Here is a 26251-nt window from a genome sequence, read left to right as displayed (position 1 = left end):
CCAGCCGAGGCCAATGAATGGTTTGTGTCAGTTCCAGCAGACACTTTCATCTCCCACATCAGCTTAGCACCCACAGAGCTTCAGGGCCTGATTCTATCCTAACTCCAGCACAGCAGGGAAAGCTCCATCCCACTCGGCATGGTTGTGGTGTTGGGAAACCAGCACTGAGCACAGCAGAGATGGTGGGCAAGATGAGGGGCAGGGAGATGTGGCAAGGGATGATCCGTCACCAAAATTCATCACTGAGCCATGCTGTCTGACGTGTGAATTTTTGTTCAGACCCAAACAGACCCTCACTACATCAGCAGGGGATCCAAAAGCCTCACATGGCACCACAAGGGATCCCCTAAAGAGCCCAGATGGCAGTATGAGGGTCCAACCCCACATGGCTCCATGAGGGTCCCAAACCTTCATGGTACTCCATGAGGGGACCAAACTTCCACAGTGCTCCATGAGGGGACCAAGCCTCCACATGGCTCCACGAGGAGACCAAACTTTCACGGTGCTCCACGAGGGGACCAAACCCCCCACACGGCTCCATGAGGAAACCAAACCTCACGGTGCTCCACGAGGGGACCAAACCCCCCACACGGCTCCACGAGGAGCCCAAACAGCCACCGCGCTCCACGAGGGGACCAACCGCCTCCTCCCCTCGCCACGGGCGGCCAGGCCCGCCCTGCCCGCCGAGGAATGCCCTCTCCACGGGGAACATTCCCCGCTCGCCGTCCCGCCCCGCGGAGGGAGCGGCGGGGCGGGCCGGGCCGCCCACATAAGGCGGGCTCAGCGCTAGCTGCTCGGGGAGGAGGCGGCAGTAGCGGCGGCGCTGGTCCGGGTGGAGCCGTCATGGAGCTGGGCTGGCTGCTGTGGGGCACGGCCGTGCTGCTGCTGCTGCACGTCCTCATGGAGCTCAGCCCCGCCGTCAACTTCGCGCTGCGCGTCGGCTTCTACTGCCTGCTGTGCCTGGTGTTCTCGGCGCTGGCGGCCGCGGTGTGCCTGCTGGTCAACGGCGGCCGCACCGTCAAGAACATGAGGTGAGGGGGAAAGGGCGCTGGGGACAGCCGTGTCACCCCCTGCCGCCGCTCGGGGTGGCGGTGGTGGCGGCCTCTGTCCCATCGGTGGTTCGGCGGGCTGTGCTGCCCCACGGCAGAGCTCCACGTTTGGGGATGAGGCTCTTGAATGGTGGATTTTTTGGGAAGGCAGTGTTTGCTGAGAGTGGCAGAGCGCTGTTAGAATCTGCCCAGGAATCTCCCTCCCTGGAAACATTCCAAACCCACCTGTGTCTGTAGGTGACCCTGGAGGTGATCTCTAGAAGGTCCCTTTTGATCCTGACAGCTGGGTGGTTGTGTTTGGGGTGTTTCCTGCCCCTAACAACTGGGTGGTTGTGTTTGGGGTGCTTCCTGCCCCAGCAGCAGAGGCTGGCAGGCTGTGTGCCATGTGCTGCTGGGACATGGCTGTCCTGCAGCTGCTGTCCCGCCCTGTGTCCCTGTGTCCCTGACAGGACACCCATGGCAGGGTGCTGCTCTCATCCAGCACCTCCTCCCCATGCCAAGGTGCATTCTAAGGGCAGAGCTGGCACTTCTGCTGGCAGCACAGGACAGCTCATTTCCTGGCTTTGCTCTCCCGTAGGCAGCTTTTTACCTGTGCTGACCGTGCCCATGCCAGGTTATATGGATGCAGGGGAAAGGAGAGCCAAAACACATCCTTTTGGATCAAAGGTTGGCAGTGTCTCAGCAGGTGGAGCTGGACTTTGCTTTGCAGTGTGCCTTTCACAGGTACGACTCGCAGGGCACTGATGTGCTGCCTTGAGGGCTTTGCCTTGCCCATCCCAGCTGGTGCCACAGCCCCTGGCACTGCCACCAGCAGTCTGCTCTGACATCTCCACTCTGGCTCTGTCTCCAGCTTTGGTTGCCTTGGTTTGCTCAGGAGCAGCTTTCCAATGCCCAGCCAGCTCTGCAGCTGGGAGAATTTATGATGTCAGTGATGGAGACACTATCTTTTTATTTCCCCCCAGAAATAAACCCCCTACATTTTCTGTAAACTGCAAAGAATTATTTGGGAGCAAGAACTTGAATTGGATAACTCCGATGTTGAAACCCAGAGCTGAATTTTGGCCAGAACCACCCTTTTCCTGTAACTTAAGCCTGTTGTTTCCATGTAGTGGCACTGGCTGAAGATCCTGGTGATGAATCCCAGACTCTGGGAGGTCTGGGATGATCCAGTGAGTTCCTCATTTCTCCAACATCCCAGTCTGCTTATTCCAGCTTGGGAAAGAGGGCTGGAGCAGAGCATGTGCTGGTGGACAGACAGTGCTAATGGTGTTGTTGCCTGGTGCAGAACACCCCGTTCTTGCTGTGCTCCTGGCTCCAGTGTCAAGCTGCTGACTTGGAAGAGGTTACCCAGGGTGTCTGATAGAGATAGAGCTGTTTATCTGTGGTAAAACATCTTGCAAGAGCTTCCCATCTGGTAAGCAGACTCCAGTAGTCCTTGAAAATCAGAGTACCCTAAACAAGCCTCTGTGACTGGCTGTGCAGCAGAGCACGTGAATCTGGGGGCTGCTGGCTTCCACACTCAGACTGTTAGGGATGCACTCAAAAGTCCCATTCCCTGTCATTTTTATGCTCCTTGGGCCTGGCAATAAGTGCCTTGGTTTTACAGCTCTCTGCGGCTGTGGCTGCACCGTGACTGGGTCGTTGATTCCAGCAGAGAAGCTGCTTGTGGGGTCAGAGGGGACTTGGATCCATCCTCTTAACCCTGTGGGTGACGTGGCCAGCCCAGCAGGGCTGCGGGTCATCCCGCTCTTCTTTGCCTGCTCCGAGCTCTGCCCCTTCGCCTCTTTCAGCGGCTCACGCCACATCTTGTGCAAGGAAAGGCTGGCCCCGGGCTGGCAGGAGGAAGCCGGGTGGTTGCTCTTGAGTAATGTGTAACCAGCCTCTCCCGGCAGCCGCTGAGCACTGTGACTTCCAGAGCGGTGACCTCTTTTTTGGTTGGCAGTCAGAAGGGAGGAGAAGTGTGATTTAGGTCGCCCTGGCAGTCTGGCATCCCCCATGACCTCAGTGGTTGGTGTCACCCTGCCTCTCCTCACCTGTAACCCTGTCTCTTCGTGTCACCCTGCCTCTCCTCACCTGTAACCCTGTCTCTTCACCTGGGCTGCACCCCTGTGACCTTGGAGCAGGCTGTGGAGCTCGGGAGCTCTGCATTCCATGCACCTCCCCGTGTCCTTTCCCTGTGGGGTGTGGCTCTTTGCAGCAAGTTGAAATGAGGACTGATAGCAGTGTCACCTCAGGCCATTGGCCTGGCTTGAACCCCAGTGTCACAGCCAACCTGGGTGGTCTGCATGGGGGGACACCCCACTGAGGTGTGACCTTGCTGTGGGTAGGAGCAAGCTGGGGAAAGTTCAGGATGGATCCTTGCTGATGACAGGGATGTGGAGACTTTTGAAAAGCAGATGCTGGGAGCCAAGCCAGGATCAGATGCTGTCCAGGTGCTCACCTCCCACCTGAGTGACAAGGATGCTTCTCAGGTGGATGGTGCTGCACAGTTCCCAAGCTGGACACCATGGTGGGGACAAAACTGACACTGTCCCTCAGTCTCCTGCTGCAGGAAGGAAAGCTCCATCCCCTGTCTGCCAGGGAGAAGGGGGACCTGAGGCAGGACATCCAGGTGCTTGCTGGAGGGCAGCTCAGCTCTGGAATCAGCTCTAGGGGAGAAGCAGAGCCAAGTTGGTGGCTGCTCCTGGGAGTTGTTCACATGCAAGTTCCTCTGCCACCTGTCCTGCTCAATGGCTGCTCCCCTGCCCAAAATAGCCCCTGTGTTCTGCCAGTTTCTGCCTGTGTCCTTTGGCCCAGTTGGAGGGTCCCCAAGTCCCCAGGTCAGGGGTGGCATAGATGGGCTCTGCTCCCATGGGCTGACAGGGGCATGGAAACCTGCTCCATGTGCTGGCATGGCTGAGTGGAGCTGCTGGAATCTCCCAGCTGGGAAAAGCTGGGAACTCTGTCAGACCTGTAGATCCACTGGGGAAGGGAACAGACAGGCAAAAGCTTGAAGATGGGTTTGCCAGGGGGCACCTGGTCTCTGCCAAGCTGCGTGGGGAGCATCCTGCTTGCTGCTTGCATCCTTGCCTTGTGTTTCCCACCTTCATTCCCCTCCTTCCTTGGGGTAAAGGCACCCCAGGTTTGTTCATGTAGTTCAGCAGTGTTTTCCAGCACTGCAAGAAGCAGAACTGGCAGAGTCTTCCTTGGGTGTTGGGTGTGCTGACTGCTTTTCTCTTCTGCAGAATCATCAAATCGTTTGTCAAGACCTTCAAGTATTTCTTTGGCCTGAGGTTTGAGGTGAAGGGACTGGAGAACTTCGAGGTGGAGGGTCCTGCTGTCATCGTGTCCAACCATCAGAGCATCCTCGACATGATGGGTGAGGAGCTGCTGGGAGGGAAGGGAAGATTTCTCCTGCTCACCATTGGAGAAGTTCTGCTTGTACCTGCTGGACAAGCAGCCCCAGCCAGTGTGTGCTGCTGAGCTAACTGGTCCAGTTCCCCCATCAGTGCTAGTTGTGGGAAGGGGAAGGGTCTCTGTCACTCTGAGCAATCCCACATCTGTGCAACAGCCCAGATGTTGCTGTCCTTGAGGTGCTTCTCAGCTCCCTTTGACACCCCTGCCTTGCAGGCTGGCCCAGCACATGTTGGTGGCCCTGCTGGGCTCCCTGGGGCTGGGGACTGAGCTGTCCCTGGGGTGTCCTGCTGTCACCTGCAGCCACCCTGCCCCACTAACTGCTGTGTACCAAGCCTCCTGACAGCAGCAGAAGCCAGGAAAGAAACAAGGCACCAGCCTGTCCCTGGTACCCCTGTCCTTGTCCCACCTGAGTGCAGGCAGGGGGGGTGACTGCTGGGTCTTGCCCTCTGCCATCCCATTAGGGCTGATGGAGGTCCTGCCCGACAACTGTGTCCAGGTGGGCAAGAAGGAGCTGCTGTACACGGGCAGCGTGGGGCTCATCATCTACCTGGGCGGCGTCATCTTCATCAACAGGAAGAGCACCAGCAGCGCCAAGATGGTGATGGCAGAGGTGGCCAAGACTATGGTGGCTGAGAACGTGAGTGTCACTGTGGGGTGGCTGTCACTGTGGGGGATGGTGGCTCACCTGGAGTTCCAGCCAGCTGCAGCTCTTTGCAGAGCTGGGTGGTGTCTCCCAGCGCTGTGAGTGGATTTCTGGAGCAGAGCCTTGTCTCCTCCTGTGCAGGTGAAGGTGTGGGTGTACCCGGAGGGCACGAGGAACTGCACTGGGGATTTTCTGCCGTTCAAGAAAGGAGCGTTTCACCTTGCTATCCAGGCTCAGGTAATGGTGCTGTGTCCCTGCACAGGAACCCTGAATGATTTGCAGTGGCACTGCACGCTGGTCAGGCAGTGTGTGGTTTGTTTGCTCTCAGGTGAGCTGTGCACCCAGGTAACACCTACTCAGGTAAACCACCGTTAGGTGTCAGAAGTGTTGCCCAGCAGCAGCCAAGAGCCTTTTCCATCTGCTGTGGGAAGGGGTGACACTGAGGATGAGTGGCTGCAGACAGTGGAGAGCTGCCCTGTCCTCTCTCCTGCCTCGTGTCCCATCTGGAGGGGACAGTGTGAGGGACAGGCACACTTGATCCCTCTCTGCTGGCTTTCCTGGCAGCGTGGCAGGGCAGTGCCTGTGCCCAGGGGTTCCTGGGGGCATGGCTGCAGCCCAGAGCTCAGTCCTGGCAGGGAGCCCAGCGGGTGCTTTCCCGGGGAAACCCGAAGCTGTTGATTCATTTCTCAATCCCCCAGGTTGCAGTAGTGTAGTAGTGATTCAGGATTGTTAATGCTTGTGCTTTAGAGCAACATCTGGGCTTGCTGTGTGTGAAAGGAGCTGCTGCCTCCCTGGCAGTCATATGGCTCTTGGTATGTCTTTTCTCTCCAAAATGACAGCATCTGTGAGGAGCAGGCAAACAGCTTCAACCAGCCAGAGCTGCCCCAGGAGCAGGGTGCCTGCCTGGGCAGGGTGCTGGGGCAGTGTGCCAGGGACTGAGATGACTCCAGGCCTCAGGGGAAGCTGGTTTCCCCAGCAGAGGTGTTACAGCAGGGATTCTGGGGAAGGGAATAGGTGCCAGCTGGGTTCATCTGGCCGAGCCCAGGGCGTAGCCTGTGCTGTACCATCCCCATTCCTGCCTGTGTGATGCAGCCTGGCAGCTGCTGGAAGGAAAGGATGACATAGAACTGGCACTGCCTCTGCTACACCCCCCTGAGTCACCCAGTGTGCATCCTGGCTGTGTTATCAGCACTGGAACAACGACTCTGTGCCTGCCCTCCTGGCCTTGTCTCTGCCTGAGAGAGTAACTGATAACAACTCCTTTCCTTAGAAACTGAAAGCAGAGCAGCCACCCTGCCCCAGACACGTGGCTGTACAGCAGGCAGGGCCTGTCAGCACAGGCATCCTGCAGTGGTTGTTTGCAGGGCAGAAAATAATTGGAGTTTGAAGCCTTGCTTGGGATGAGGAGCCTGAAAAGCCAGTGCTGAGCTGAGGCTGAAGTGGAGCTTGGCCCTGGTTCCTTGAGTTTCTGGGGAATGGTTTTGATTCCATTTGGCTCCTGGTTGTTCCAGCCTTTGGGAGTGGGTGTTGTTGGTGGGGCTGTGTGTGCCCTGTGTGTCTGAGAGCCTGGCCAGGTCAGAAATGCTGTGTGGGATTTGCTGCCTGTCGCTGAGCTGCTGAAGTGCCAGTAACTCCTCTTTTTCTTCCCTTCCCCAAGGTCCCAGTGATCCCTGTGGTGTATTCCTCCTTCACCACCTTCTACAACCCAAAGACAAAGCTATTTACATCAGGTAACAGAGAGTCACTTGGAGACAGGGTTGCTGTTGTTCTGTGTGGAGATCTGGCTCACGAGGGTGTGGGAGGGCAGCAGAGCTGGGCTGAACAGGAGGAGTCCTGCTGGGAGATGTTTGGAGTCAGTTCAAAGCACTTGGCACCAGAGTCTGGGCTGGGTTAGCTCAGGAAAGGCTGTAATTAAACACACTGAGGGATCTTTTCATTAAGAATTGGTTACCACCTCTCCTGCTCTGGGCAGGCTCTGGCTGGGATGGCAGTTTGGGGGCACAGGGGGATTATTCTGGGTGGCACAGCTGCTGGAGCTGGAATCTAACTGCACCTGTACTCCAGGCATGGATGCCTGAAGCCCTGGGAGGGACTGAGGGCTGTGCAGGGTGGGGAGCAGGGCAGAGAGCAGAGCTCCTGTGGCATGTGGGTTTCTCACAGGCTCCTCTCTCGTCCCCAGGCAAAATCAAGGTTGAGGTTCTGCCTCCAATAGAGACCAAAGGGCTGACATCGGACGATGTCACCGACCTCACTGACAGATGCTTCAACACCATGAGGGAGACCCTCTTCAGGCTGTCAGGCCGTCCCAGCGAGGCAAAGGACTCATCCTAGAGGCTTCTCCAGTGGTGTCACCGTGTGCTGGTGGCTCAAGGGACCTGTCTGTTCTTGCCAAATACTGAAGGAACTTCTTCTCCTCTGCAGTGATTTCTAACTCTGGGAACACCACGGACTGGCACACACAGGGTGTCAAGCCAGCACTGAGGTTCCCCTTAGAGTGGATTTCTCTCATGGCTTCACTTTCTCACTTTGAAATGTCTCCTTTTTCCGAATTTCTCAGGCATCAAACTTGTGCTACCAAAGGGCTCAATGACCAGAGAGGGGAGTTCCCCCAGCTCTCACAGCTGGCACGGGGTGACAGCAAAAGCCTGCCTGGAGCCTGAGCTCTGCCTGGTGTGACTGTCCCTGCACCTGTGTTCCTGCAGGCTCAGCTCATCCTGGCCTGGCCCTGGGATGTCCCAGCTGGAAACCACCAGGCAGTTTGTATCAGCACAACCTTGATGCTCAAACAGGGCTGAGAACCGGGTGAAAAATCCAGATTTTTGGCTTTTCCAGCAGCACTAGGAGTGTGGTGTCCTCCCTGGGCAGCCCAGAGCACTGCCACCCACCAGTGGGCCTCAGGGGCCTGTCCCCTTGAGTGTCACAACAGCATCATGTTGGGAAACTGCTGCCAGCTCCCTGCCGTGCTGGTGGCTCTGCCTGGGCACATCCCGGTGCCTGCAGAGCCCCTTCGGGAGGCAAAGGGCTCTGTCGTGCTCGTCTTGTCACTTGTCATGGTCAGCACTGGCCGAAAGATGGTGCCTGTCCCGCGTCTCTGCTGCTCTGCAGGCAGAGCTGCTGCTCTCCCAGGCCTGTCAAACCCCTGCAGAGCCACACGGTGGGTGAGCTGCAGCTGGAAAGGGGCTGGGAAGGCTTCAGCTCCCCCTTTAGGGGGACATAAACCCCTTTCCCAGTCAGATACAAGGGGTGTTCCCCTGTGCTTTGGGGTGATGGACCAACAGAGCTCCTGGATCCCTCTCTGGGAGCTGTGGGATGTTGATGCCCTCAGAGGCTGGGTCAGGTCCTTGGTTCCTTTAGCTTTAGCTCTGCTGTTCCTGGCACAGGGGACCTGGAATGAGCCACCTGGGGCTACTCAGGTAACCAGCACACCCAGCTCTCCCAGCCTGCATGGTGGAGTTGTGTTTATCCAGTGTTTTGTGGCTGAAGCCCCCACTGGGGAAGGCAGGGAGGTCCATGGGAGGAGCCCTTGGGCCGAGCTGGTGCTGGCAGGGGGCTTTTTTGGAGGGGCCTTACAGTACAGACTCAGGGGATGGATGGGTCGGGGTGGGAGGATGGGAACCAAACCAGCACTTTGTGAGAGTGGCAGATAAAGGGCTGTCATGGAGGGTGAACCCAGGAGGGCCCTGGGAGGGCTCCTGGGGAGGGGAACCATGTCTGACTCCTCCTGGGAGGAGGGAGTGGTGCCTCTGTGTGCAGTTGTCTGCTGTTCACTTTTAATCGGGCTGAGAATGTTATGTGCTTTACAAAACAAAAAATAATAATATTACACCTTTGGTTATTTAAATAAAGCAGCCTCCTGGTCTTGTGTGGGGGCTGAGGGAGGAGGATGTGGGGTGCTGAGCCCTCAGCTCTTGCAGGGGGTGGGTTTGGTGATGGAGGGGCAGTTGGGGTCTTTGTCCCCGAGGGCTGGGCTTGTAACCCCAGTGTTGCTGGTGAGGAGCAATTCCAGCATTCCTGGAGGAGGCTGAGCCCTGTGCCTGCTGTTCCTTGGGAGATGATACCCCAGGATAACACTGAGGAAAAGCCAAACAGCACTCAGTTCACACCCAGCCAGTCTGGCACAGCCAGGCACTCATGGCACGAGGTAAGGCATTTATTTGCTGCCTCTCCAGCAGGGAGAGGACTCAGAGTCCAGTTGTGTGACCTCTGGTGAGGTGAGCTGGAAGAGAGAAGGATGGAGATGCTGATGGGAACCCAGCCTTCTCCTGTGCCTCCCTGGAGAGGATGTGGCTTCATCCCAGCCTGGGGCTGGAGAGGGAGATGAGAGCTGTGGATGCACTCAGCTTGCTCCAGGTCCCCAGGCACTCTGCTAGAGTTCGTTCTTGCAGGAACCTGGGAAGGTGGAGAAACAAAAAATTCAGCAAAATTAATTCAGTCACTAGCCAGGCTTTGCTCTGTCTGTTTCCCAGGCAGAATGAGAGTGACCTTTAGCTCTGGGAATGTCACCCACACTTGCTGCTTTCCCTCTGCCAAACAACCCCAGGCTGGCTCTGTCCCCCCACACTCAGGAGTGTCACCTCCTTGGCATGTCACAGTCCTTGCCTGGGCCCTGTGTACAGTGTCTCAAATCCAGGGACAGTAACAGTGACATTCTGTGCTGCATCAGGGCTAATTCAGATTTAGAGGGGCCAAAATGGTTATGGTTTAAAGAGCTCTGACCTGGTGCTTTTGCTGATGGTTTAAAGATGAGAAAATGGGTTTTTTTGGTCATTGCACACATCCCCACCGAGCAGCTAATTGGGGAGTGCAGTTGTAGGGTAGCATTCAGTTGGGAAATGCTCCACCAGGCACAGACCACGGATGGCTGAGCAACTCCATGGGATGCCCTGTGAGCCCCAGGGCTTGCTGGAGTATGACAGGACAGTTTTGTGTCCTACAGGGACTTGCAAGACCATGAAAAGCGACAAAAAACAGGTTTTGCTTGCTGGAGCAGACTTGGCAGAAATTAATTTCGGGACTTTGGAGTCATCCCTTGGAATGAATCCACGTTACCTTGTGATACTGCTCACATTCCTCTGTGCTGTCACTAATAATATGTGCAGGGCACTACTAGAAAACTCAGCCTGCTGGAACACTCAGTGGTTCTGGTAATTGCCCCTTGCTGAGACAGTTTTTAAGTGTCTATTTGCAGCTACTTTGTCTTCAAGCAAGTTCTTTGAATTCTTTTCTATCGAAGCCATTACTGCAAGCACTGAACTGGGACTGGATATGCACTGAACCAGTTTCTCCTGAATCTTTCCAAGACTCAGCAAGCTGCTCTTGCACACCCCAGCCATGCCTAGTTTCTGGAATTATTTAATGGGAAAATGAGCTGCAAAGAGCTGCCTATCAAAATGAAATGTTTATATGGCTGTGCTCTGCTTGGAGTCAAACTGCTGTGCTCCAGAGCACCACAGGGACCTGAGGGGATGCTGTCCCTCTCCGTGGTGGGGACACCAGGCAGGACCTCCCACCTCCAGCCATTTCACACTTGACTGCTCTCACTGGGGTCCCTTCCTCAGTTTGCTACTTCAGAGACCCTCTCTGGTGCCCTTGCTGGCCTGGAGACTCCCAAAAGAAACGCCTACAACTTCCCAGGCTCGTAAATCTGCCAACTTCTGCACGCTCCCTAAACTTCCCTGATTGACTTTTTGGACTGTTAATTTCCTAAGAGTTTTCCTAAGGTTCCTAAGGTTCTCTCCTAAGGAACAAGTCACCAGGGAGGGACAGCACCTGCCACATGTGATCCACTGCTCCCAGTGACTCTCTCTGCTCTGCCCCACCTTTCCAGGTGCCAATCCTACAACTTTTGGCTGCTACAAGGCCAGTCAGCTGCTGCAGCCATAGCAACAGCTTTGAAATGAAGCTAATGGGCTGTTTGTGTTCATCCTTTATTAATTACAGGCTGCCGAGCTGGAGGCAGACCCAGATTAGCAGCGGCATATGTGTCACTGATCTCACTGGCCCACATCTGCTCCCCGTGGATGGAGAGAGATCTTCCACCCCTGTTTTTTCCAGGCACTCACAGGTCTCCAGCCGCTCCTCCAGGAAGGAGATCTGCTCACTCAGGGAGTCAATCCTGTCCAGCTGCTGGAGGGAGTGGGACAGGCGGCTGATGGGGTCTGCACTGACATCCTCGGGTGGCATGAGGTTGTGGAAGGGAGCCAGCACCAGCTGGAGCTTCTGCAGGGAGAAGGGGAGCTGTGAGGGTGTCCCCCCCAGCCAGCAGGACCACCCGGGGGGATGCAGCACCCTCCAGGCATGGCTCAAGGGGCTTTGGTTGTGTTCAAAGGGCTGGAAAAGCCACAGCGTGGGCAGGGAGCACAGCTGGGATTGCTGCTGGGATGTTAAAAATAGAGTCGGGGAGGAGGGAAACCCTGGCTGCAAACAGCCCCGGGTGGGAGCTGGCTGAGCACAGCCTGGAGGAGGAGCAGGGCAGGGGGATGTGCTGCAACTCACCTGCTCCAGCGCTTCCACTCTGCTCCTCAGGTCCTCCACTTCCTCCTTCATTTCACTGGAGGCACCTGAAAAAGGTGAATGTCAGTGAGTAATTTGCTGAGGTGAGGTGGAAGCTGCTGGGGAGAGAGACGTCGCTGCAGGGCTCAGGCCAAGCTCTGCTGCTTTCCACTCCCTCCCAGGGGATCATCCCCCCATTCCTGCTGGCATCTAGTCCAGCTGCTAGAAGCACAGGCTGCTCTTGCTGCTGCAGCACCTGCAACAAAGTGGGGAGGATTAAAGGACAAGAAATCCGGTGGAGCCTGGCCTTTTGTGTCTGTGCTGCCAAAAACCACCCAGGTCTGCCCCATCCCGTGGTGGGACTGTCCCCACTGAGGGCCCTGGGATACAGGCAGGTGGGGCAGGTGCAGGTCTGCTGTCCCAGATGTTTGCTGCGTGATGCCCGTGCTGGCCACAGCGCATTATTACTCACGGTACGAGTTTGAAGTGTCACAGCGCGTACCAAAAGTAATAATGAGCCGTCACCAGCTGCTCCTCGCGGCTCCGGAGCTGCCCTGCAGGAATGACCATGATGATGACGGAGAGAACAGACACATCCCAGCCACCTCCAGCCACAGCCAGGCCCTGTCACCCTCACAGACGGATTTGGGTGCAGGTGAAGTTGTTCAGGTGGGAGAAGGACTGCTGGGTCACCGAGAAGAAAGCTGAGGGGTTCTGGCTGCTGTCCCCTCTCCTGTCTCCTGCTGCTCCAGCCTGTGGTGCTGTTAGCCCAGCCATCACTGAAGGCCCAGAGCAGCAGCTGGGGCTCAGTGGTTACCTGTGTGGCTGAAGGTGTCTGTCCCAGGCGCTGGCCCCAGGGGCTGGCAGCCCTTGTCATCGGCAGCCAGGCTGAAGCCATCGTGGCAGGCGCAGTGGAAGCTCCCAGCTGTGTTGATGCAGAGCTGGCTGCACCCATGGCTCTGGCTGGCACACTCATCCACGTCTGGAACACAGGAATGGCTCAGTGAGGAGGGGGGACAGGGTGAGGGGCACAGGGGGGCTGCAGTGCAACCCCAGTGAGTGCCCCGCAGGCGAGCTGGTATTTGTGCCAGGCACAGCTCTGGGTGTCTCAGCACCATTGGGACAACCCTGCATAAACCTGGGCTGAGCTGGAGGGGGTTTAGCCTCCTCCCCTCCTCCTGCTCCCCCCACAACAGAGCCAGGAGAAAAGCTGTGGTCAGAAATGTCCCAGCTCTGGCCAGGCAGGCACAGGCAGCACTCAGCTCTCATCCCGGATTTACGGTCAGGGTTTTGGCTCCAGCCAGCTGTGGCGAGGAGCTATCAGCCTTTCAAGTGTGTACAAAACCCAGTAACCTCTCCTCACACGGGGGAGTTATTAAAGCTGTTCCCACAAAGCAGAACGAGCTGAAACGCTTCCCACGCCCGGGAGAATCTGTTTTAGGCAGTGGGAAAATCCTTTCCCCCTGAGCTGGAGCTGGAGCTGTCAGCGATGGGCTCAGCCCTGCCTGGCCAGCATGGGTCAATGCCACACACTCCTCCTCTGCCTTATGGGAGGCTGGAGAGCTGGAAAAGTCAGGAAACACCATGGCAGGGGTTTGCAGAGCTGGTGTGCACCACACTGCCTGATTTCCCTGCGCTGTGAGGAGCACTGGGCTGTTCCTGTGCTGGAGAGGAGCCTGCAGATCACCAGGTTTCCCCTCCACCCCCGGATATTTTTGGTTTACGGATTTTTCATCTCTGCGGCAAATGGGTTTTTTTAGTTTACAGCAAGAGTTTCCAAAGCCTGAGAGGGATCATCACAAATATATGATCTCAGGCTGGCCTCACAAGGGCTCTGTGCTGCAGAGAGGCTTTTCTGGTGTGCTCCCAGCTCTGCTCCCAGCTCTGCTCCCAGCTCTGCTCACACTGCCCCAGAATGGAGCAGCAGGGACAGAAAATGGGGATGCCAGGGCTGCACAGGAGGGCTGGGAGCAGCAAGGCAGCAAAGAGGTCAGAATTTCCCTGAAACCCACCCTTCCCATCCTTTCCCCAGTCAGTGCCTGGAGTAGGTGTGCATGTGTGTGCAGAGGGACAGCCCAGACATGGCCCAAGGGCTGGCAGGAGCCACAGCACTGGTCCCTGTCCCCACCGAGGTGTTGGCATGGGACAAAGGACATCCAGAGCCCCATGGCAGCTCGGATGCTCCCAGAAGGAGCTCTCCCAGCAGCAGCAGAGCAGGTATGGCACAGGGAGCAGGGACAGGGGTGACATGGGCAGTACCTGTCTGGCAGGCTGGTCCCGTCCAGCCAGGGGGACAGGAGCATCTCCCGGGGAAGGTGCAGCTCCCACCGTTCTGGCATGGCTCCCAGCAGAGAGCTGTGAGAGGAAACACCAGCAGAGCATCACCCAGCAGCTCAGGGGGTTCCCATCTCACTCCCTGCCACCCGGGATGTGTGCCAAACACCCCAAAACACACCAGCACCACACCATGGGGTTGAGTTCCTCAGGGTGCACAGGGCACAGGATGGGGATTTTCCAGGTTTGCAGCCTGGAAAGAGGGGCCTGCAGGCAGCACAGATGGGAAGGAGGAGGGCAACAGGCAGCAGCAGCCCCTGTGCCACGCTCTGAGCTCCTCTGGGGACAGACTGGCTGCTGCTGTGGTTTGCATTTGTTGCCTCCTGAAAGCATTTCCCATCCATTCCTGCCGATTTAGATGGAAAGGACTCACTCCTTTTAATTATCCTCTGGTAACTATAAGGGCAATAAGTGATCCCGAAGGAAAAAGGCCCAAGAGGCAGCAGAGAAAAGCTGGGAATTAATCAGGTATTGAACCGCATTTGGCTGTGATGCTGAAAATTTAAATGCTTTCCTAGAGGGAGAATCCACCTGACAGGCAGAGTGCTGGTAAAGATGTGGTGCTCCTGCAGGGACACAGGGGGTCTGGGGACAGGCAGTGGCACAGGGGTGACCCAGCAGCTCCTCACCTCTGTTACAGCCCAGTCCATAGCCGTTTGCTCTGCTCCAGCCGGGGCAGCATGGGGCTGTTGGCTCAGGCAGCTGCCTGTACCTCTGCCTGTAGGCAACCCTGTAGATGGTCCTGCAAGGCAAGGATGGGGCTGAGCTGGGTGCCTCAAACCCACCCTGCTCCCACAGCAGCTCGGGGGGCTGCCAGGGGCCAGCATCCCCATCCCTGCGGGTCCAGCAGGATCCCTGCTCCCGCGGGGCTCACCTGTAGGTGCTGCAGAGGCGGTGGCCCTGGCAGGTGGTGAGGTAGGGTTGGTACACAGGCTGCACGTGTGACTCGGTGTGGGAGCTCTGCTGGCCCCGCGGCCCCGCGGCACACACCCTGCGGCTGAGCACAGACAGGTCACACCCCCGGCCAGGACACGGCCAGGACACTGCCAGGACACTGCCCGGACACCCCTCTCTGAGCACAGCTAGTGGTCAGCACTGCCTGCTTGCCCCAGTGACCTGGGGAGCCACTTCAAGCTGTTTCAGGTCAGTGACACAACACCAGAGCACTTCCTCCGCCATCCCGGGGGAGCAGTCAGGACCCAGATTTAGGGATGGATTACTCATGCCATTTGTTGTCTCTTTTCCCCTAAAACCACTCATTTTCTGGGCGGATTTTTCCTTTCTGAGACTCTTGCATTCCTGAAACAGATGCCCCTGTGGTCACCGAGAAATTAATGATTTCACAGGAAGCGTCAGGCTCACCGCAAAAAAAAATAAAGGTTGGATAAAAGGCACTCCCCAGCCTTCCTGAGATAACTGTTATCCAGGCAAAAACTTTCCCAAGGTTAACAGCCAAAGTGGTCTTGGTTAAACATCCTTTTTTTCCACAATTTCCAGCCCAAGCAGGTCAGTCCCACTGAGGAACACATCTACTTGTCTCAGCCTCCCAGCTCAATTAGAAACTGAAATAAAAAGCCTGGGAATTAGTATGGACATCAGATGGCTTCCATTAACTCCAGAAAACTCCTCTCAGCCTCATGATTAATGCTATAGAAGATGTAATTTTTAAATGGCAATTGTTTGCTTTGTGAAATTTAGAATGAAGTTTTAGCTGGAGCCCGTGCGTGCGAGCGAGGAATTCAGCTGTGGTTTCAGTCCTGGACAGAATGTGAAAGGTTTGAGCATTTCAGTGTAAAAACAAACTTTGTAGAAAATGTGAGCTGTGTCTGGGGGAGGGTTTTGAGCTCCAGCTCCTCTCGGCTGGGAAGAAACTGGGGCACCAAGCTCTGGGTTTCCTCAGACCCAGCGGGAGCTGAGCTGTGCCTGCCCGGGCTGTGCTGGGATCCAGGGCTTTCTCCCAGACCCATTTCCCAGAAAGGGAAGGGGAATTGCTGGAGCTGCCACTCCATGGGCCAGAGCAGCATGCTGGGGAGCACAGAGCACAGCCCAGGGTTTTCCCTGGATGTCCATCAGAGCTGGGAGCTGCATCCTCCTCTGATGGAAACTTCATCCTCCTAAGCCAGCTTGTTCACAAGGCTTGATTTTTGTGACAGCGAGATTTCACACATATTTTTATGAAGGATGTGCTTGGAAGAGACAATAATAATTCCTCAACAGCTCAGGGCCTGATGAGCTTTTGAGTCTCCTGGACAAAAAGCCCAGAGTGTCTTTGTGTCCCTGCAGGGAGCTAAAGAGAGCTGGGACATTTCCTCTGAGAGATGTTTTAGCTTCAGTGATGAAGCAAACAACCAGCACAAGGCTGCTGAGCCCTGGCTGCCCTGGGAGAGCCTTTGCCACCTCCTTGCCAGCCCAGAGAGCCACCCAGGGAGGAATTTAGCATCCCAGGGAGGATGTGAGGGATGCAGGACACACCTGAGAGGTGCAGATAAATCAGAGCCTTACCCTGCCCGGGCAAAGCCCTCCGTGCTGCTGGTGCTGAGGGTGAGGAGGAATCCCCAGAGGAGGCAGCCGAGGCTCCACATGTCCTGCTCTTCCGTGGGACCTGCTGGCTCCTACTGCATGACTCGTCCTTCCGTGGGGATCCCTGCAAGCAGGAGAGCAGCACTGTCAACATGTGGTGTCCCTCCCCAGCTGGTGACATCTGACAGAGCCACGGGGACAAAGCCCCGGCAAGGTGGGAGCTGCTCCAGGCACAAACCCTGCTTGTCTCATCACTGCAGCACAATGATAATTCAGGAATTATTACAGATTTACCCCGGGGGAGGTCTGGAGATGCTCTGAGGGCACCAGGGGCTGCACAGTTGTGTGTTGAGGGGCAGGGAAGGGATGTGTGTTGCCTGAAACTCGCTGCCAGTTCCAGGCAGTGAGGGCGAAACAATGGCTCGTCATTTCTTAATGCATACAGCATTGTAAAGCTGCGTTTTCCCACCACATAACACACTGAAATCTGATCTTCTCCTCTTTAAAATACAAATTCGTGACAGAGAAAAGTGCTGTGAGGGCCATGTGTACCATCTGCAGGGTCGGTTCTGAGGCACAAACGGAGAGGTTTTGATTTTCTAGCAGAGAACAAATACAAAACAAGGCTGAAGAGGGTCAGAAACAATATCTAATTCAAACAATATCTAATTCAAACAATATCTAATTCAAACAAACCACTTGGCCTCCGGATGGCAGCAGCTGAAGGAGGAAGAAACAAGGAGACCCACCTTAAACATGCACCAATTAAAGAAAGAATCAGTCATTCTGATTAAACGTTCAGAAAGGGGAGGCAACACAAGAAACCTCCTACTGAGACTGCAAACGTGGTGAGCTGCAAACCAACTTTCTAAAATCGCCAAGCGCCGTGGGGTGGGATTGGACTGGAAAGCTGCAGGTTGCTCCCCAAACTCCATTGGGATAAATCCCAGCTCTGAGACATGCTGTCACAAACAGCCATGGCAAATCTGCAGAGCCTGCAGGTCTCCAAGCCCTTCTCCAAGGTGCTCAGGATTGTCCTTTCCTTGGTGCAGGTGAAGAATCTGAGGCAGGGAGAGATGGAGATTCACATCTGGAGAGAAACCAGCCTGCTGCCTTCCTGCCCCTCAATATCAAATGTCAAATATCAAATATCAGCTATCCCAGCATATTTCCAGGCAAGCTCAGCCCTGAGGATGTAAGAGGGATTTTGGTGCTTTAAAGCCTGTAAGCCCCCCAATTCTCCTTCAAACATAGCAATTAGTTTACTTTCCTAATGATTAATTTACGGTATCTCCATAAATTAATCATTAGGAAATTTGCAGGAAAGCAAATCTTGCTTGTCCTGCAGGGAAGCTTTTTAAAAATAATGAAGAAGCTTTCCCTCTCCCCAATCCTCCTGGAGACATTCCAAGGACACTGGTGCACAGACACACACCAACTCCCCTTTGCTCCATCAGCCAGCTTTTCCCAGGGCTGAACTGGGACACAAAGCTTCCCTACAACCCCAGATCCTCAGGCTCTCAGTGCTGCTCCAGAGGTCTGCAAGTCAAACTCTGCCAACCAACTCCATCCTCCCACAGGATTCCCGTGGCTGCCATGGGAGATTTCGCTGTGGGGATGGCAAGAAAGGCAGGGCAGGAGCCTAAAATACAGCCGGTTTGTTTTTTCACTTTGAGCTGGAGCAGCACTGCCCTACCTCGAGCGGTCAGAGGATCCCCCTGGGTCATAAAATTATGGTTGCTTCATAGCAGAAAAAGCTGTAAAAGTAGAAAATGTGATAGTCTAGACTTGGCTATTTTTATGAGTCTATGAAAATCAGTCTCTTTAAAGCTGCTGAAGATCCTCCAACCTGTTGCCACCATCTATTCTATGGGGGGTTTTTTTAATGCTTAAGAAAAAATAGATTTTTTTTGTCACTGCCTTTCAAGCTTCTAAAATGAAGAGGTGAAGCCCTGATGTGTGGCAAGTGAAATTATGTCTCAGGGCTCAGCAAAGCCTCCTTGGCTAGCCACGTGCTCCTGCGAGTCTGGGGATCACTCTTCCAGCAGCCAGGAAATTCCCAAAATTCTCCTGTCTGCTCTTGCCTCACCTGCCACAGCAAGGGAGGCGAAACACAGGTGAGCAGCGCTTTGTCCAGCTCTGCCCGCAGAACCGAGACCAAAACTCGGGCTGGAGGCAGCAGGAGGAATCGAGCTCTGCCTGCAAAGCGATGGGAGAATCCCCGGCGAGGATGCGCTGAGCCTCCCGGGACCTCCAGGGCTGCACTTTTCCCGACAGCCTGGCCTGGTTCTGCAGGTGACACCGCAGCTCCCCACCCGGCGTGTGCCCTCAGAGCCCAACCCTGCCGGAGAGGGTCACACCAGCCGCAGGGGGATGGATTCTCCCTTCCGGACACCTCCGGCTGCTCGCTGCGCAGGCCGGGATGCGGAACGGCGGGGTGCGGGCGGGATGGAGCGGGACACGGCGACACCGCGGAGGGGCTGCGGCACTGTCCGGCGGGGCACAGCGACACGGGGGCTGCGGGGACACCGTCAGCGTGCAGCGGGCTGCAGGGAGCCGGGGGTTGCGGGGACACGGGTGTCACGGGGGCTGTATGGACACGGATGTCCCGGGGGTCTGCAGGAACACGGGTGTCCCGGGGGTCTGCAGGAACACGGGTGTCCCGGGGGCTGTATGGACACGGGTGTCCCGGGGGGCTGTCTGTAAGGACATGGATGTCCCGGGGGGCTGCAGGACGCGGCTCGGCGGCGAACGGCGCAAGGCTGCTCCCCGCGGCCGCAGCAGCCCCAGCCCCGCTCTCCCGGCGCTACCCCCGGGGCAAGCGGAACCCTCCCGCCGGCCCAGAGCCCCCCGGCCGCCCCCCGCTCTGCGGCACCGAGCCCCGCTCCGCCGACACCCCCGTCCCCCGCCCGTCCCCGCCGGGGGATGCATCCGGGCCCCCCGGCCGTGCCGACCCCCCGGCCGTGCCGAGCCCCGGGCGGCGCCCGCCGGGACTCACCGGTGGCGGTGGCGGAGCCGCGGAGTCTCCGCCGCGCCGCGGCCCCCCGCGCATTTCCTCCCCCGGCCCGAGCCGGTCCCTCCGCCCCGGCCCAATGAGCTCCCGGCGGGGGGGAAAGCGGAGCCTCCCGGCCGGGGGGAAGCGCCGGGGCCCGGGGATCTCCGCCTGCCCCCGCCCCGCCGGCCGCCACCTGCCCCCGGCTCCCCGCGACAAGGGACAGGGCAGCACCGCCCGGGATGGTCGGGACCCGGAGAGGAGTCATGCGGGGACAGGGCAGGACCCCCGAGAAGGCCAGCACGGAGTGAGGGACGCGCTGCTGTCGCGTCCCAAATGTTGTCGCCGCCGCGCTGCCCCCGATGGGGACAGGATTGCGGGGACCCCTGCCCTGGCTGGACGTGCAGCCTTACCTGGTGACCCCACGGCAGGATGAGCCCTCAGACCCCTCCACACTGCGAGGACACGCAGCCCCTGGGCCCCGCGATGGCCCAGCCCGCCTGGGTGGGCAGGGGATTAACAGAGAGACCCCGGCACAGCCCCAGCCCCTCGCCCAGGGTGCTCACACCCCCCGGGAATGGTCCATCAGCAGCGCAGCGCCCAGGGCACATTTATTTCTCTTTGCTAAAAATTACTGCTCGGATCTGCACTGCCCACCACAAGCACAGACGATTTTAGGAGGAAACATCATCTCTCCCTAGGTTAGAGACCTGGTCCGGAACCTCCCGCCGTGCCCCGTTAATCCCCTTGAGCTCATTACAACACCAAAATCCTGCAGGAGCCGGCGATGAACCGCCAGGCTTCCAGCGAGCCCCAAAGGATGCTTAGAGAATTCCTTGGAACCCCCCAAGAGCTGTGGAGACCCCGGGAGAGTCTCCAGGGTGACAGCCAGGGCTCAGCTCCGGCTGCCCAACACCTGCCCCGGGACAGTTCAGGCAGCCCGAGCCCAGCTGCCTACATGCTTCTCCTCTTAAATGCCCAGTTATTTATCAAAGCAGCTCGGTTCGTGCCAAATTGCCACTTGTTTTGTCTACATTTTTGTCTGGAAAATTAGAGCACAGAGGGTTATTGTTTCTCAAATGACTTAGGCGCCTGCCCATGCACAGAACCATTCTTAAAGATAGCAGGGATCTGATGTGCAAATGAATGGCAGGATACAGCCCCCTGGGAATATTTGTTCCCATTAAGCTCCGTAAATTTTTTGAAAGCATGTAAGCATTTAAAGGAAATATTTACCAGTTAAACAACAATGGCTCCAAGAGAGCAACTGAGATCAGTGGCCCATCCCCTCCGTTTCCTCAGGGATTCGCTGGGGCTGCTGATGGAATTGGAGTCTCAGGCTGTGCCTAAATCCCCTGGGAAAGCTGATGGGTGCTTGGGGCTCTCATAGTAAAAGGAGCTTTGGTGTATCCTCCCTGAGGAAGGGAATGGAGGGGAATCCTCTCTGGGAAGTGCTGGTGGAGATGGAATTCCACTGCCACGGGAGATGGGATTCCTCCCAGCAGCAAGGAAAGGCTTGCTGGTGCTGGTGGAGGTGCAGCTCCGTGTTACACAGCATCTCACAAGGGTTTGCTGCCCTCTGGATCCATCCTACCTCTGGGGAATGATTTCAGCTCCCTTCATTTCATAAGCACAGGCAGCTTCTCCCGAGAGCCTGGGAGGGATGGTAGTTATCTTGTTATGCAGAGAGTGTAACTAGTTTTTTTTCTGGTGTACGGGGGAGGCGAACAGAGCCTGAATTATTGTCTAATAATTGCAAAATGCGTGTGGAAGCCAAAGCTTCTTTGTGTGGCCATACTGAAAGCACAGGACCTCATTTTGCAGCTGAGACACTCACCTAATCCACACTGCTCCATCAGGTGTCCTGGGCAGGGATCCTTTCCTTAAGGAGCATCTTGGTTTGTTTCTGTGAGGACAGAAAAAGCCAATGTTAAACTGCCTTTGTCAGACAGAGAGCAGTGACCCAGCCCTTGCCCATGACAGACCTGGTGCTCCCTGGACACTCCCAAAAATCCCTGCAGAGCAGGGTGGAGGAGGAGAGCAGGACTGTGGTCACAGAGCCCCCGTGGTGCTGGCACTGAGCTCACACCGCTGCTGTCCCACAGAGGCACAGACACTGTCACACTGCTGGTCCATCCCCATCCCCATCCCACCGTGGGTGTTTTAGGAGCATCCTATGGTCCTGATCCTTGCTGTGATCCTGGTGGGAATCCAGGCAGACCCGCAGTGCCTTTGCCCCTTTTAGGGCTGAGCAATCCGGGGGACGAGAAGGGGCTGAGCAGAGCAGGAGCCCTAATTCCACCCAACACAGCACCAGGGCATTGCTGGACATTGTCCCCTCCAGCCATTTTCCCAGTGCTCAAGGCTGGGATTTTCCAAGAACCCAGGAGAACAGGGAGCACCTGCTACACTCTCCCAGGTGTATCCAAGTTTGCCTCCCTGATTTGTGAGCTGCTCCCAACCATCCATAGGCACACACCCTCACTTAAGGACAAACATCCCTAACTGCCCAGGAAACCTTTGCATGCATCCCAAGAGTAAATCTGACGGCGAGGAAGAGGATGGACTCATCTTCAGCTCCTCACAGGACACCAGCACCCAGCACAGGACCGAGCACACTCCTTCCAGGGATTCCACTTCTCAGCCATAGGCAGCTACTCCCTAAGCATTTTAAAATTCCACCAGTATTTTAATTGCAAAATGTTTCCTTTCCAGTTCCATTTACTGGGTCAAACCTCTGCTCAAGCCAGCGCCCGTGCCAGCTGCTAAAGAACTGTGCACAGCCCATTAAAAGAGCATTTAATCCTCCACTCTCAGGGAGGGTTCTGTGTCTTATGTGCTAATATTCATTATGCTGGGAGGGAAATCCCCCAGGACAAGACCTGGCAAAGTTCCCTTGGAAGCAGAGGAGTTATGCCAGTTCAGAGTAAAGGAAAATCAGATCTGTTGGCACTGTTGCTGTCAGTGTGATGAGCTCCTGACAAAGGCAGCAGGGCATTTTGGCTCCTGCCTGAATTCAAAGTTCTCCCTTGACCAATATTTTATATTTGTCCCCTACAGCTTTCTCCCTTGCACACCACAAGTGTTACTCCCACGCCATCTAATATTAATGCTTGTCTCCGGGCCAAGAAAGAAATGTTTCTGCCCAGCCTCCCTTTTAGATTTAACAATGCCAAAACCTCCTTTTTACCCCCAGTGTGAGCAGGGAGGGACAGAGAGTGCTGGCCTCCAACAGGACTCAGGCTGAGCTCCAGGCTGGCTGTGCAGGTGAGATTTTCACCCACCTCCCTGTTTCCTAGAGCCTTCCCCACAGAGCACTGCACCTCCCAGGCTCCTGACATCCCCCTGAGAGCATCCAGGGTGGGTTGAGGGCTGGAGATGAGGGCTGGAAGAAATTCCCAGGTTGGTAGGAGAGCTTGGAGGGTGTGAGGTATCTGGGGCTGGGGTGGAGGACACGAAAAAGGAAGGATTAGCAGAGGAGAATGAATAGATCAGCACTGAAATCCCCCATCAGGAACCTGCTCTGCCCAGAGGAGCACTTCCAGCCCATCATAGCAAATGGGACATGGCCAGGCACATGAGTGCTCCCCAAACTGGGGCTGGGGGAGTGACAGATGGATGGGGACACAGGCAGCAGAGTGACACACATACAGATGCAAAACTTTTCAGCTCCCCCAAGCCGTGGCTGACCCCATACCTGCAGTGCACAATGGGCTCCCACTGGCCTCCACGGGGCTCTGGCACTGAACTGGAAGCACTTGCTAAAGCAAGAGGAATTTTTGGTGCTTCTCAAAGAAAAAGAAAAAAAAAAGAAAAAGAAAGGAGGAATGGCTTTTGCTGTTCTAGGACAAATTCTTCTGCTCAGGCTTTTCATGGGGCTGTTTGTAAACTTTACACTTCAGTTTAAGCTTTGGAGCAGCCGCTGCTCTGCGGAGCTCTGTGAGGAAAATGACCTCCCACTATTCTCTTCTGTCCCACATTGTTCTCAGCTGCGTCAGCTGCACTCCACTTATCTCAGTGGAAATCTAGAGGAGCCCACTGATGGCAGTGGGATAAAACCAGGTCAAACCAAGAAAACGACCCATAACTCTCACCCTGTCGTCACCAGTGGCTCAGGACTCTGCATATTAAAACTGAGACCTGAGCGCCACAAAGTGATTTTTTTTTGGGCCTGAGTAAGGATTTCATAAGCATTAATTGTCTCAGGACCAGTGTGTTATAACTTAAGGTGCCCATGGGGACAACAAGCAGCTGAGCTGGAGCTGTGTGAAAAAAAAAGCAGGAAAAAGGCACCATCCCATAGCCAGGTTTATTTTCCCTTATAATCACACTTGAATTTTTGTTTATATTTACAGCAGGCAGCAATGGCTGCAACATAAAAACTGGGGAATTATTCAACCCACCCAGGAATAAACTGAATTTTGCTGCTTTCTGTGAAATTTCCCTGGCAAAACACGGCAGTGGTCCCCCACCCCAATTTCCCAGTGAATCCCGTGGGAAGTGTGTTGGGGTAGCTGGGAGCTGCAGGGTGGCTCAGTCCTTTCACCATCCCAGGGAGCAGCTCAGCAGAGAGCCTTTCACACAAAAAAATTTCTCTCTGATTATCCTTCTCTTCCAGCAGAAAACCTCCAGCTCCAGGAAGCTGCACTGAGCACAGCTCCTCTCTGCCATCACCTCCCGGGCTGTGGGCAGGATGAAGATCCAGGGGGAGAGGAAAGAACAGCTCTGACCACCCCCTTGTCTGTGCAGAGACGCTTTTGTTTCCCTCCCTGCTCTGGGACCTGTTCCCTGGTGTTCCTCCCAGCCCTCCTGCTGCTGCTGGGACTGTGGGGAAAGCTCGTTTACCCCAATTTGTTGCAGTTTGTAAATCTGCCTCCCCCGGGCCAGCCCCATCTGCAGCGGCAGAGCCTGGGAAAAGGCTCAAACGAGCCTCCAGACCAGATTCAATTTCTCTTCCTTACCTCCAGGGAAACTTGGGAGAGCTGGTGGTGGAACGGCAGAGAGGGGGGAGTAGCTCCATGGGCAGATCACAGGGAAGAACAGTGAGAATCTGCTGGGGCAGAGCTGTTTTCCACTGCTGCCCAGAGGTGAGGTGGATTTTTGAGGATGCTCCAGCCACAACAGCCTTCCACAGCCTCCCAAGCACTGCCAGACCTTCCCAGTGCAGTTTGAAATCAATTTAATCACTGACAAAGCCTTGCTGTTTCTTTCTATGTTTGATTCTGTGCCCAGTGAATTGATTCCACGAATGCTAGACCCTGAGAAAAAAAATATGCTGGGTTATTCCTACCAAGAGCCACTCACTGGCGTGGTTCTGCTCCATATTCCTGCACAGACAGACAGTGCCTGGGTATCCCAGCTATTCCTTTATCCCAAAATACCCTGAAAGCCTCCTGTCTGCACTTGGTAATGTCACGGATTAGGACAGCAGGACCCACAGGTAGCTGAAAAAAGCATGAAAATCACCCAGCTCCGTGGTTATAAATCTGGGAGGCTTTGCTGAGCTCCTGGTGTGCACATCCAGAGTGATCCAGGCTCGGCTGTTAGTCAGGATAAGTCCTGGGGGGAGAGCCAGGACAGTCCCTGTCACATCCCTATCCTGCCCCACATCCCACCCGGGTCTGGGATGAATTCAGCAGAGCAGCAAGGAGAGCAGAGGGCAGGGAGTGCAGCAGGGAGGATGGACAGCATTGTGATGGATCAGAGGTGTCCAGAGAGCAGGCAGAGGGGAAAAGGGAGTGAGTTACAGAAAGAAAAGAGATTAGCGAAGAATTTCCAGCTATCTCACAGGAATGTGTGCAAGTGTTTGCAGCCTCTGCATGCACGGGAGGTAAAACTGACCCACGGGGTTCTCCTCCCCGTGAAAACAGCCTGAGTGCCAGTGGGGTGACTTAAAAATAACAGTGCTGGAGGCTGGGCTGGAGATGCTCCTCAGCACGTGGCTGACAGCAGATCCAGCCTCGCGGGGAGCAGATGGAGCTGTCCCATTGCCCTGAGTGCTCCGAGGGATGCTTTACACCCCTGCTCACTCCCTGCTGGGTGTTCAACCATCCCCAAGGCTCCCACCATCACGAGTGGGGTAAAACCCACCCAGAGTTCTCGAGGACATGCTCACACTGCCCACAGTGCCAGCTCCCCATCCCATCCCATCCCATCCCATCCCATCCCATCCCATCCCATCCCATCCCATCCCATCCATCCCCGCTGTGGCTCTGCGGTACCTTGGCTGCCCCGCCGTCCCCTGCCGTGCTCCCTGGTGGCTCTCGGTGGCCATCCCCGCCCGGCCACCTCAGGTCCGGTGGCCCAGGACACCCTGGCGGTGTCCCCAGCATGGCCAGCCGCCGGCCGCGCACAGGCAGGAGGTGGCTGCCGAGGTGGAAGGGCGGCTTTTTATGCTTTTCTTCCTGTATAAATCAGGCCGGGGATGGACAATCCCAGACAGGACTTCCTGTGTGTGTTGTGAGCTGATAACGGGCGCCGCGAGGAGAACAAACACGGCCGCCCCGAGGGGGAGAGGGGCACGGGGCGGGACCCCCACACCGAGCCCACCGGGCTGACACGGAGAGGAGGCAGCCGCCAGTCCCTGGGGACACGGGGAGGGACAGGGCTGCCTGCCCAGGCTCCCTCTGAGCCTCACACCAGGCCTGGGATGGGTGGGACGTGCCACCCTCCTGCCTCGCTGGGGCACATTTTGGCAGCTCCCACCACAGTCACATCTCATTCCCCCTTGTTCCCCTCACACTGGAGACCCCCAGAGCACCAGGGAGCTGTGCCAAGCATGGCAGGGCTGGTGGTCACCTCCTCAAGAGGGGCCATGTTGATGTT

The 26251-nt window shown here is 56.2% G+C and overlaps 2 protein-coding genes across 6 annotated transcripts; one reads left to right on the top strand and one right to left on the bottom strand.

The window, feature by feature from the left end:
• Window positions 1-787: 787 nt before the first annotated feature.
• AGPAT2 (1-acylglycerol-3-phosphate O-acyltransferase 2) lies at window positions 788-8933 on the top strand. The gene is made up of 6 exons (XM_085076844.1): window positions 788-1031; window positions 4274-4407; window positions 4907-5082; window positions 5230-5325; window positions 6746-6818; window positions 7268-8933. The coding sequence occupies exons 1-6, from the start codon at window positions 844-846 to the stop codon at window positions 7417-7419; spliced, it is 819 nt and encodes a 272-aa protein (XP_084932970.1). The 5' UTR covers window positions 788-843; the 3' UTR covers window positions 7420-8933.
• Window positions 8934-9180: 247 nt separating this feature from the next.
• EGFL7 (EGF like domain multiple 7) lies at window positions 9181-25804 on the bottom strand. 5 transcript variants are annotated; one of them, XM_085076847.1, is made up of 12 exons: window positions 25648-25797; window positions 24388-24684; window positions 23124-23211; window positions 21264-21332; window positions 16417-16558; window positions 14789-14911; window positions 14544-14656; window positions 13840-13935; window positions 12398-12562; window positions 11584-11648; window positions 11151-11307; window positions 9181-9477 (listed from the first exon to the last, which is right to left on the bottom strand). In XM_085076847.1, exons 5-12 carry the CDS (start codon window positions 16494-16496, stop codon window positions 9455-9457), a joined length of 822 nt encoding a protein of 273 aa, XP_084932973.1. In that variant the 5' UTR covers window positions 16497-16558; window positions 21264-21332; window positions 23124-23211; window positions 24388-24684; window positions 25648-25797; the 3' UTR covers window positions 9181-9454. The 5 variants fall into 5 exon arrangements, with proteins under 5 accessions (XP_084932973.1, XP_084932972.1, XP_084932971.1 ...); XM_085076846.1 differs by lacking the exon at window positions 23124-23211; XM_085076845.1 differs by lacking the exons at window positions 23124-23211; window positions 24388-24684 and having other exon boundaries at window positions 25648-25804.
• Between the last annotated feature and the right edge of the window lie 447 nt (window positions 25805-26251).

The sequence above is a fragment of the Lichenostomus cassidix genome, chromosome 17 (genome assembly GCF_008360975.1).
Source record: "Lichenostomus cassidix isolate B80296 chromosome 17, HeHo_3.0, whole genome shotgun sequence".
NCBI classification, from domain to species: domain Eukaryota; kingdom Metazoa; phylum Chordata; class Aves; order Passeriformes; family Meliphagidae; genus Lichenostomus; species Lichenostomus cassidix.
This window is presented reverse-complemented; position numbering and strand designations above follow the sequence as displayed.